The sequence below is a fragment of the Thalassophryne amazonica genome, chromosome 5 (genome assembly GCF_902500255.1).
Source record: "Thalassophryne amazonica chromosome 5, fThaAma1.1, whole genome shotgun sequence".
NCBI classification, from domain to species: Eukaryota; Metazoa; Chordata; class Actinopteri; order Batrachoidiformes; family Batrachoididae; genus Thalassophryne; species Thalassophryne amazonica.
This window is the reverse complement of record NC_047107.1, coordinates 4666692-4679243: the sequence shown is the minus strand read 5'-3', so window position 1 is coordinate 4679243 and position 12552 is coordinate 4666692. Positions and strand designations below refer to the sequence as shown.

The 12552-nt window shown below is 43.4% G+C and overlaps 1 protein-coding gene and 1 long non-coding RNA gene across 2 annotated transcripts in view; one reads left to right on the top strand and one right to left on the bottom strand.

Moving 5' to 3' along the window:
- Positions 1-12552, top strand: part of sf3a1 (splicing factor 3a, subunit 1) — a 44899-nt gene that overhangs the window by 25941 nt on the left and 6406 nt on the right. Inside the window, exons 6-11 of the mRNA XM_034169667.1 lie at positions 8103-8253; positions 9704-9900; positions 10168-10285; positions 10403-10710; positions 10830-11078; positions 11176-11380. Of these exons, the coding sequence (XP_034025558.1) occupies positions 8103-8253; positions 9704-9900; positions 10168-10285; positions 10403-10710; positions 10830-11078; positions 11176-11380 (1228 nt within the window). The remainder of the gene's footprint in view (positions 1-8102; positions 8254-9703; positions 9901-10167; positions 10286-10402; positions 10711-10829; positions 11079-11175; positions 11381-12552) is intronic.
- Positions 11285-12552, bottom strand: part of LOC117510054 — an 11433-nt gene continuing 10165 nt past the window's right edge. Inside the window, exon 3 of the long non-coding RNA XR_004560599.1 lies at positions 11285-11400. This is a non-coding gene — a long non-coding RNA (uncharacterized LOC117510054). The remainder of the gene's footprint in view (positions 11401-12552) is intronic.

Sequence of the window (12552 nt, the reverse complement as noted above, 5' to 3'; positions counted from 1 at the left end):
TACAACTAAATACTAGTTTAGTGATTCACAGGATTGCTAAAAAAGTAGTTTGAACATAGTAGTTTTGAGTTTGTAGCATCAACAGCAGATGCTTCTATTATTGTGAACACCCCCTTTTCTACTTTTTTTTTTTTTTTACTAAGAGCCCAATTTCATAGCCTTAAGAGTGTGCATATCATGGATGCTTGGTCTTGTTGGATTTGTGAAAATCTACTGAATCTACTGGTACCTTGTTTCCCATGTAACAATAAGAAATATACTCAAAACCTGGATTAATCTTTTTCGGTGGCCTCCGTTTGTGCCGTTAGCCGGTGATGCTAGCGCCAGTCAGTGCTACAGGAGCTCCCGCGGACGCAGACGAAGGCGGGGGAGAAGAGCCGGTGTGCAGGTGAGGCTGAGGCTGTTCTGGAAATGCGGAGTTGTAGGAAAATGTCGTCGATCCCGTTTGATCAACTTGCTTTCTCCGGACGTGTGGATGTACGGCCCATCTCCCTCGCTGGATCATCACCGGCGGCCCTGCTGTCTCCGTCAGGTGTTTCCTGATTTTCCCATGGCTGTGGTGGCCCCCCCGCTGGCGTGTGAAACCCGCAGGCGAAGTGGTTCATCTCCGCGGGTCCTGTGTGCCTTCCCCGGCAGTCTGCTGTGGAGAATCCAGCTACAGCTCCTCTCAGGATGGCGCTGTTAAATGCATGCTCCGTTGCTAACAAGACTTTCATTTTGAATGATTATATTCGCTCCAAGGACCTGGAATTTTTGTTTCTAACTGAAACCTGGCAGAGGGAAATGGAACACGCCCCTCTCATTGAACTCTGTCCCAAAAATTTCCGATTCTTCAGCTGGTGGTGGACTTGCTGCGGTCTGTAGGACCAGCTTTGTGTGTCGACGTGTGAGTTCAGAATCGTTTCCATCTTTTGAATCACTGATTTTAAAAGTTGGGAGAACTAATCCTTTTTATTGTGTTTTAATATATCGTCCACCTGGTCAATGCACTTCCTTCCTCAAGGAGTTTAGTGACTTTTTATCTGCAACTCTCAACCTGTCCAGACTTTTAACTGTTGGTGATTTTAATTTCCATGTTGATGATGCTTCTGATAAATCTGCTGCTAAATTCATCAGTCTGATGGAATCTTTCAATTTGATCCAACACGTGTCTGGCCCCACACACAGCAAAGGTCATGTTTTAGATCTTGTTTTTACTCTGGGTCTTAATATTGAGTCTATTTATTCTGAGGATATTTTTATTTCTGATCATGTTTGTATTCTTTTTAATTTGTCTCTTAATCTGGATTGTCCGTCTGCTCCTCCTGTGATCTGCTCTCGCATTTTTAATCATTTTACTGCAGATGTATTTTCTGCTGCTTTTAACCTTGATGAGTTGTTTAGTTTAGATGATGTTGATATTTTAGTTAATTCTTTTAATCATCATTGTCTCTCAATTTTGGACAGAGTGGCTCCTTTTAAAACCAGACACGCCCCTCTGAATAACTCCTCTCCCTGGATGAATGACAGTATTCGTAGTGTTAAGAGATCATGTCGGAAAGTGGAGCGGTTGTGAAAATCTACAAAGCTCCAGGTCCACCTCCTTCATTTAAAGGAGCTTTTAATCTCTTTTAATAACATGGTGAAAGATGCGAGGGCTGCTTATTTTTCCACTTTAATTTCTAACAGCCGACAGAATCCAAAAATTTTGTTTGACACAATCGGCGACATTGTTACACCTGCCTGCTGCTGTCATTCAGTCAAATGAAGACTGTGACCATTTTTTGTCCTTTTTTATCAGCAAAATTCGTGATATCAGGGCAAATATTAATCCCTCTCTTTCTTCTTCTGTTCCCTATCTTACCCATCAGTTCTGGATAGTTTTAAACCTATATCACTGAAAGAGCTCACTGGTCTGGTGGACAGATTGAAACCTTCCTCCTGCCCACTTGATATCGTCCCTACCTCCTTTTTTTAAAAAGGTCTTCCATTCTATTGGCCCGGTTGTCTTATTGATAATAAATAGATCACTGCTTTCCGGCTATGTCCCTCAGTATTTTAAACAGGCAGTTATTCACCCTCTTTTAAAAAAGCCTAATGCTGATCCTTCACTCCTTCAAAATTTTAGACCAATTTCAAAGTTGCCTTTTATTTCCAAAGTCTTAGAGAAAGTGGTGGCCAAACAGCTTAATGAGGTTTTAGCTGAACATAATATTCTTGATAAATTCCAGTCTGGGTTCCGCCACTTGCACTCTACAGAAACTGCCCTTCTCAGAGTTTCAAATGATATTTTAATGCGCAGAGATGCAGGTGAATATTCTGTGCTTGTCCTTTTGGATCTCTCTGCACCTTTGACACGGTGGATCATGGAGTCTTAGTTGAGAGACTAAGGACTTGGGTGGGCATTTCTGGGTCTGCTCTGGACTGGTTTTTGTCTCATCTTTCACACAGGACTTTCGCTGTTGCTGCTGGTAAATTTATGTCCTCCTCTGCCATGCTATCCTGTGGTGTGCCTCAGGGTTCTGTTCTGGGACCTATATTGTTTGCTCTATTTGCTCCCACTTGGTCATGTCTTGAGTAGTTTTAAAGATGTCTCCTACCACTGTTATGCGGATGACATCCAGCTGTACATCTCATTCACTCCTCAAACGGTCTCTAGGGTATCTGCTCTTCAGAACTGTGTTGAGGTTATTGGTGACTGGATGGCGGCCAACTATTTGTCCTTAAATATAGCAAAGACTGAGGTCCTTGTTTGTGCCCCTGACGAGTTTGTTCCCACTGTGGTTGGAAATCTTGGTTCTCTGGCCCCTTTTGATCGCTCAGCAGTTAGGAACTTGGGTGTTATGTTTGATCACTCCCTCAATTTTGACGCGTATGTTACCCGCCTGGCACAGTCTTGTTTTTTCCATTTGCGCAATATTGCCCGTCTGCGCAGCATTGTGTCTCGGGCAGAGATGGAGATGATCATTCATGCATTTGTGTCATCACGTTTTTAGCCTTAGCAAGTCCTCTTTGGACCTCTTACAAACGGTTCAGAATGCGGCTGCGAGGCTGCTGACGAGGTCATCAAAGAGGTCACATATAACCCCAATCCTCTCCTCCTTGCACTGGCTCCCCATCCATTTCAGACTCCAATTTAAAATTCTAGTACTGACTTTTAGAGCTCTGCATGGTCAAATGCCATCTTATATCACCGAGCTATTACATCCATATGTGACAAGTAGGTCTCTGAGGTCTTTGGACCTGGGCCTATTGGTTGTGCCTAGGACAAGACTGAAGACCAGGGGAGACTGTGCTTTCGAGGTGGTGGCACCTAAAATGTGGAATGCATTGCCTTTGGACCTACACTCCGTGGACTCTGTTGAAACATTTAAAGTGAAGCTAAAGACCCTTTTGTATAGGCTGGCTTTTACCTAGTTTTTATGGTTTTATGTTTCTGCTGTTTTTAATTTCTCTGTTCTTATGTGAAGCACTTTGTGATTTCTATCTTGAAAGGTGCTATATAAATAAACCTTACTTACTACTTACTTACTGTACTTTCACCACTTCTACTCCTTGTAACTGCACTATTCCACTGGGCTCCCTCTCATTCACACACATGTACTCAGTCTTGCTTCTACTGACTTTCATTCCCCTTCTCTCCAAAGCATATCTCCACTCCTCCAGACTAGACTCAACTTGCTCCCTACTCTCACTGCAGATAACAATGTCATCTGCAAACATCATAGTCCATGGGGACTCCTGTCAGATCTCATCCGTCAACCTGTCCATCACCACTGCGAACAAGAAAGGACTCAGAGCTGATCCTTGGTGTAATCCCACCTCCTCCTACAATACCACAGCTCTTCTCTTGGCACCCTATCATAAGCTTTTTCTAAGTCCACAAACACACAATGTAACTCTTTCTGGCCTTCTCTGTACTTATCCAACAGTATTCTCAGAGCAAACATTGCATCTGTAGTGCTCTTTCTCGGCATGAAACCATATTGCTGCTCACCTGTTTTCTTTCCCATAACTTCATGCTGTGGCTGATCAACTTTATGCCTCTGTAGTTACTACAGCTCTGCACATCACCCTTGTTCTTGAAAATAGGAACCAGCACACTTCATCTCCACTCCTCAGGCATCCTCTCACTTTCCAAGATTTTATTAAATAATGTGGTTAGAAACTCTACTGCCATCTCTCCTTGACATTTCCATGCCTCCACTGGAATGTCATCTGGACCAACTGCCTTTCCACTCTTCATCCTCTTCATAGCAGCCCTCACTTCATCCGTCCTAATCTCTTGTACTTTCTGATTTACTCTCACCACATCATCCAGCCTTTTCTCTCGCTCATTTTCTTCATTCATCAGCTCGTCAAAATATTCCCTCCACCTTCTCAGCACACACTCCTCACTTGTCAGCACATTACCATGTGCATCTTTTACCACCCTAACCTGCTGCACATCCTCTCCAGCTCGGTCCCTTTGTCTGGCCAATTCAAGTTTCCATTCGATCCCTGAAGAGAATAGGAAGTGTCACCTCTGTGACCTGGGAGAGGTGGAAAACGAAATGCATTTTTTGTTCTACTGTCCTTTCTACCATAATTTGAGGCGTAAGTTTTTTTTCTTAGAATGACCACTGAATGTTTCGATTTATTTTATATGACAGATGATAAAAATATATACAACACCTGGCAAAAATTATGGAATCACCGGCCTCGGAGGATGTTCATTCAGTTGTTTAATTTTGTAGAAAAAAAGCAGATCACAGACATGACGCAAAACTAAAGTCATTTCAAATGGCAACTTTCTGGCTTTAAGAAACACTATAAGAAATCAGGAAAAATAATTGTGGCAGTCAGTAACGGTTACTTTTTTAGACCAAGCAGAGGGAAAAAAATGTGGAATCACTCAATTCTGAGGAATAAATTATGGAATCACCCTGTACATTTTCATCCCCAAAACTAACACCTGCATCAAATCAGATCTGCTCGTTAGTCTGCATCTAAAAAGGAGTGATCACACCTTGGAGAGCTGTTGCACCAAGTGGACTGACATGAATCATGGCTCCAACATGAGAGATGTCAATTGAAACAAAGGAGAGGATTATCAAACTCTTATAAGAGGGTAAATCATCACGCAATGTTGCAAAAGATGTTGGTTGTGCACAGTCAGCTGTGTCTAAACTCTGGACCAAATACAAACAACATAGGAAGGTTGTTAAAGGCAAACATACTGGTAGACCAAGGAAGACATCAAAGCGTCAAGACAGAAAACTTAAAGCAGTATGTCTCAAAAATCGAAAATGCACAACAAAACAAATGCGGAACGAATGGGAGGAAACTGGAGTCAACGTCTGTGACCGAACTGTAAGAAACCGCCTAAAGGAAATGGGATTTACATACAGAAAAGCTAAACGAAAGCCATCATTAACACCTAAACAGAAAAAAACAAGGTTACAATGGGCTAAGGAAAAGCAATCGTGGACTGTGGATGACTGGGTGAAAGTCATACTCAGCGATGAATCTCGAATCTGCATTGGGCAAGGTGATGATGCTGGAACCTTTGTTTGGTGCTGTTCCAGTGAGATTTATAAAGATGACTGCCTGAAGAGAACATGTAAATTTCCACAGTCATTGATATGGGGCTGCATGTCAGGTAAAGGCACTGGGGAGATGGCTGTCATTACATCATCAATAAATGCACAAGTTTACGTTGATATTTTGGACACTTTTCTTATCGCATCAATTGAAAGGATGTTTGGGGATGATGAAATCATTTTTCAAGATGATAATGCATCTTGCCATAGAGCAAAAACTGTGAAAACATTCCTTGCAAAAAGGCACATAGGGTCAATGTCATGGCCTGCAAAAAGTCCAGATCTTAATCCAATTGAAAATCTTTGGTGGAAGTTGAAGAAAATGGTCCATGACAAGGCTCCAACCTGCAAAGCTGATCTGGCAACAGCAATCAGAGAAAGTTGGAGCCAGATTGATGAAGAGTACTGTTTGTCACTCATTAAGTCCATGCCTCAGAGACTGTAAGCTGTTATAAAAGCCAGAGGTGGTGCAAAAAAATACTAGTGATGTGTTGGAGCGTTCGTTTGTTTTTCCATAATTTTTTCCTCAGAATTGAGTGATTCCATATTTTTTCCATCAGAATTGAGTGATTCCATATTTTTTCGCTCTGCTTGGTCTAAAAAAGTAACTGTTACTGACTGCCACAATTTTTTTTTTCCTGATTTCTAATAGTGTTTCTGAAAGCCAGAAAGTTGCCAATTGAAATGACTTTAGTTTTGTGTCATGTCTGTGATCTGCTTTTTTCTGCAAAATTAAACAACTGAGTGAACATCCTGGGAGGCCGGTGACTCCATAATTTTTGCCAGGGGTTGTATATCATACTCGTATATCAAGTCCTTTTCTCCTTCCTTACTATTCAACTTCTTTTACAGCTCGCAATATGCCTTTTCCTTCGCTTTTGCCACTTCTCTTTTCGCCTTATGCTGCATCTCCTTGTACTCCTGTCTACTTTCTTCATCTCTCCCCGACTATCCCAAAACTTTTTTCGCCAACCTCTTTCTCCTTATGCTTTCCTGGACCTCTTCATCCATCACCAAGTCTCCTTGTCTTCCTTCCACTGTCCAGATGTCATACCCAGTACTCTCCTAGCTGTCTCCCTCACCACATCTGCAGTACTTTTCCAGTTGTCCAAAATTGCTTCCCCTCCAACCAGTGCTTCTCTCACCTGCTTGCTAAATGTCACACAACAGTCTTCCTCCTTCAGCTTCCACCATCTGATCCTTTGTTGAAGTCTGTCTCTTCTTCTTTACCTCTAAACTCATCCTACAAACAACCATCCTATACTGTCTAACGACACTCTCTACTGCCACCACCTTTAGAGTCTCTGATTTCTTTTAGCTTGCATCTCCTATAAAGAATGTAGTCCACCTGTGTGCACCTTCCTCCACTCTTATGTTACCCTGTGCTCCTCCCTTTTCTTAAAGTAGGTATTCACCACAGCCATTTCCATCCTTTTTGCAAAATCAACTACTATCTGTCCTTCCCCATTCCTATCCTTGATACCATATCTACCCAGTACTTCCTCATTACCTCTGTTCCCTTCACCAACATGCCCATTGAAGTCTGCTCCAATCACCACTCTTTTATGCTTGAGTTCACTCTCCACAACCTCATCTGACACACTCCAGAAATAATCTTTCGCCTTCATCTCACAACCTACCTGTGGGGCATATGCACTGATGATATTCATCATCACCCCTTCAATTTCCAACTTCACACTCATCACCCTGTCAGACACTCGCTTAACCTCCAACACATTTTTAACGTACTCTTCCTTTAAAATGACCCCAACACCATTTCTCTTCCTGTCCTCACCATGGTACAACAACTTGTACCCACCGCCGATGCTCCTGCTCTTACTTCCCTTCCACTTGGTCTCTTGCACACACAATATGTCTACCTTTCTCCTCTCCATCATACCAGCCAGCTCTCTCCCTTTGCCAGTCATACTACCAACATTCAAAGTCCCCACTCTCATTTCCACCCTTCTGGTTTTCTTCTTCTCCCGCTGTTTGTAAAACCGTTCTCCTCCTCTTCTTCGTTGTCTTCGCCCAGCAATAGCCCAATTTCCACCGGCACCCTGTTGGGCCACATTAGCGGTGGTGGACGTTGTTAACCCGGGCCGCGGCCGATCCAGTAATGTAAATTCGATTCTTAGTCTGCATAGTTGGGTTGGCTTGTTTTATGCTGGATGCCCTTCCTGACGCAACCCTCATTTATCTAGGCTTGGGACCGGCACTCAGAATGTACTGACTGCACACCCCATGTGTCCATAATGTGATTTTTAAATGTCTATATTTTTCTTAAAATCCACAAATTGAAGATGAAAGTTGACCCTACAAAGACATATTGATCATTTCCGTGTCAGAGACATTACAAAAAACTGTCAAAATAATTATGAACCTAACTTTTGAATTACAAAAACATGTTTACAGTATCACAACTGCAAGTTAAATTATCTTCCACAATACTCAGAATTCACTTTGTATTGTTTTTCCTTCAAAACGTGTAGCTTGACAGTAAACCTTTAAAACACCATTGTCATTCTTCACAACCACCAGGTGAGGTACCGTGTGGAGTGGGCAAAGTTCCAAGAGCGTGAGAGAAAGAAGGAGGAGGAGGAACGGGAGAAGGAACGAGTGGCTTACGCCCAGATTGACTGGCATGACTTTGTCGTTGTTGAGACGGTGGATTTTCAGCCCAATGAGCAAGGTGGGTGAATATCACTCCGACTAGAAAGACACTCATTGGATTTCACACCTCTGCTAAGGCCCACAACACTGTTTTGCTTTTTAAAGCTTTGTTCCTTTTTGTACATCACCTCCCAAAGCTAAAACTCGCTTCTGTTTTAAAGTTTTGTGAATAATGGAATATCCTAATACTCACACACGCAGTTGAAAAGAAACTTCCTTCAAGCTTCCTGGCTCCATAGTGCTTATTCCAGAACATTGCAACAGTTTAATACATTTTAGTGAAAACCTTTTCATTCATAAAGCAGCAGTGTGTGTTTTTTGATTGTCTGGTTCCATCCTCTTGTAGATCTTACCTGAAATCACTTAATTTATTTGTGAAAGTTCCAATTCAAGAACCCTGCTTGGGTGAAAACATCCTCCTTGCTGTGTCATTGCAGTCTTCAAATCTGCGGCTACTTTTTGCTCACCTAAATGGTGACATTAAATTATAACATTTATGGAAATAGTATTAATAATTACAGTCTTGAGAACAGGGTTAGCAGTGCTCCATGTGCAGACCAATGAGTCACTAATCTTGCCTTCATTTGAAGGCTGGTGAGTCCATTAAAAATCGGCAGTCAGTGAATTAAATTTTTCATCAGGGCGCGCCACTTTTTTGTGTGTGTGTGTGCAGCTGTAGCAAGCACTTTAAGGTGAAAATATTTTCAGAAAGGCATCCTTACTGCAGCCACTCTCATGGAAGAACTGATGGTGCCGTTTGTCACACAAATGACTGCTGCCCACGAAGCAGCCACAGATTTCAACAGAAGGCACCAAACACAATCTGAAATCTACTACACAGATTTTCACTCCTGTTGACATACATTTGGACATAACACCTCCAAGTGTAATTTTGTTCTGCAGATGTTTCTTGCAATGTGCACGAATGAAGAGTATTTAGTTGTTAAAACTGCTAAATGAATCCTGTTCACACCAGACGTCTGTGCTGCTAAATCCAAAAGTGTTTTTGAAAAAATAAAAGCCATACAAAACATTGTGATTCTTAATGTAATGTGCATGATGTTTGTCAGAGAGCAGCATTAAGTCTGCGCCTGAAGCAGAGGTGATAACTGGCTGCTCGTGGGACACGTTAGGCCTGGCTTTCTTTTGCCCCCCCCCCCCCCCCCCCCCGGGTGTCTGCAGTTAAACTCTGAAGAAAAAAACTGCCATTAATACTGACATTATTACTTTACATGTTTTGGAATAAATACTGAAAGCAAGTCTTAAAAAAGTAATTTATTGGTTTGTTGAAATTCTGACTGGCCTCTTCAGTTTTTCCACTTAGGATCCAGCCAGGCCTGAGCCAAAAATATCTAAGTTGAGGCCTGATAATGTTAATAATAATAATAAGTTTGTTTTTAATAAAGTGTGAAGGAACGCTGACAGTGAGCCTGTAAGTGGAGCTGTTTGCTGGGTTGGTGTTTCCACAGGACACTTTCCTCCACCGACCACACCTGAAGAACTTGGAGCGCGCATCCTCATCCAAGAGCGCTATGAGAAGTACGGAGAGAGCGAAGAGGTGGAGATGGAGGTTGAAAGTGAAGATGATGATGATGAGCGGGAGGAACGGGATGAAGGCCAGCCGTCACAGCCTGATCAGGACACCCAGGTGCAGGACATGGATGAGGTACGTCCACAAGCCCCGCTTCAGTCCTTCCTGACTCCGTCTGGGAGGTTTTGCAGAATGTAAGTAACTGTAAGCCCCCAATGTGAAAACTCTGCACAAATTCCACCATCTGCACGTGCAGCAGTGTTGTGTGGTCGGTCGAGGGCGGAACTGAACCATGTCACCTTCCACCACACCAAAGTTCCTGATAACAAAGTCAGACTTTAATGAACCACAAAGATGAAGTTATTAATAATAAAACAAAGTGGCCTTTCTTTCCTTCTGAAGGGGTCTGATGAAGAGGACGATGGCATGAAGGCACCACTGCCTCCTGACACCCCGATGCCCCCCCCACTGCCCCCAACTCCAGACCAGGTTATTATTCGCAAAGACTACGATCCTAAAGGTAACGAAGCAGCCCGGAGGCTTTGGGTGCAGCTTGTTACTCTGGTCAGTGTGTGTTAATCTCAACCTAATCTGTTTGATTATGAGTGTTTTTTTTTTTTCTCCCCTTCTTATGTAGCTTCAAAGCCTCTGCCTTCAGCTGTAGCTCCAGATGAGTACCTGATTTCACCCATTACCGGTGAGAAGATTCCAGCCAGTAAGGTGCAGGAGCACATGCGTATCGGCCTGCTGGACCCTCGCTGGCTGGAGCAAAGGGATCGCAGCATCAGGGAAAGGCAGACCGAAGACGAGGTTTATGCTCCTGGTCTGGATATTGAGAGCAGCCTGAAACAACTAGCAGAGAGGCGTACAGATATCTTTGGTGTGGAGGAGACAGCCATTGGTAAGAAGATTGGTGAAGAAGAAATCCAGAAGCCTGAGGAGAAGGTGTGTATGGCTGAAACTGTGAAGAACACAAGATATGACAAAGTGATGACATTGGGTTTTCTTACTTTTGTGCCCCCCCCCCCCCCCCCCCAAAAAAAAAAAAAAACAAAACAAAACAGGTGACCTGGGATGGCCACTCAGGAAGCATGGCGCGCACACAACAGGCGGCACAGGCCAACATCACCCTGCAAGAGCAGATAGAAGCCATCCACAAGGCCAAAGGGCTTGTGGGAGAGGATGACAACAAGGAGAAAATCGGCCCGAGCAAACCCAATGAAATTCCTCACCAGCCTCCCATTCCCTCGTCTGCACCAAGCTTGCCGAAGCCCACCCCTCCTGTTACTGCTGTGCCTCGTCCGCCCATCACTGTGAGTCACTCGCTCAGTCTGTAGAAGACATTACTGGTTGCTCAGCTTTCTTTCTACGAGTGTAGTTTGAAACCTTACAGCGTTTGTTTGCTGCCAGGTGGCTCCTCCCGTGCGCACCACCCTTCTCTCTGCCATGCCTGTGATTCCACGCCCGCCTGTTCCGCCTGTGGTGCGCCTGGCTCCAGGACAGGTTCTGGCCCCAGTGCCTCCCATGATTCCTGCTCCCCGCATTAATGTGGTGCCCATGCCGCCGGCCGCGCCCCACATTATGGCCCCAAGACCTCCTGTGGTGGTTCCTGCTGGTAAGATGAATTTTAAACAGCTGATATGACAGAAAGCAGTGAGTTAAGGTGCCTTGACACTTCCCATGCATTTTAACCCCTGCACTGCTGTGCAATTCGTCATGACAATGCCACCCACTGTCTTCTCAGCTGTTGTGCTGCTGGACGCTGGGTATATAAAATAATTATTTCGTAGTGGATTAATCATGTTCTCTGAGTTGGCTGTTGAAAACACCTCTAATCACTTGCGGAGTCACAGAGAACCGTTTTATCTTCTCTCTCTGTCGTGTGCTTCATGAGGTGGAGAAACACATTTGGAACAGTTGAAAAGGTATTTGTAATATTTCTGTTGTAAAGGCTTGCTAAAACAGTTGCATGTTCATTCCTTCTCATGAATATCTGTAAAAGTATGTTTGATAGATTTAACATCTCGTCATAATCATTCACATGAGCTGCGCTCTGATGCACTGTGCTGATGCAAGCACTCGCACTCAGTGTTTTTAATTGTTTGCGCAATGTTCACATAATTAATGCTTGCCAGAGATTTTGAACATTTCAAAAATTTTTTGCACACTTGCACGAAGCCGCACACAGTTTACGAGTTTACTCTCTGGCACAACAGATCGCGTACAAGCACGTGGATCATATTTGTGCAAGTGTCAAGACAGCTTTAGAAGTTACGGTTTAAAGGTCACGGAAAGTGGTCTTAAAATGGTTGGAGCTGACCTCATAATGTCAGTCATGGATTTAAAGAGGCTGTGTCACTCGAAATAAGTGAATACTTTCTTATGTAGGTCCTGTTTAATCTCACAGGAGGGGAGCATAGTGCACCGTTATCTCGAAAGGGAGTCTTGTATACCGCACATGAGATTTGAATTCTCCCCATCGCTACCTGATTCAGTCTTCACAAAGGGAGCCTTAAAAATTCACTCAGTCGGTGTAAACGAGGCTTTGCACACTTCAGTATTTCAATGTTACACGTTTGACATGAATTAATTGCCCGATTGCCATCGTCGTGTTTGTATTTCTTGATTCTTTTGTCCACCCCCAGTCAGTAAGTAGGTGAGTGCAGGGCTTAGCAGAGCTAACTCTTATTTATTTATTTATTTATATATATATATATGTGTGTGTGTGTGTGTGTGTGTGTGTGTGTGTGTGTGTGTGTGTGTGTGTGTGTGTGTGTGTGTGTGTGT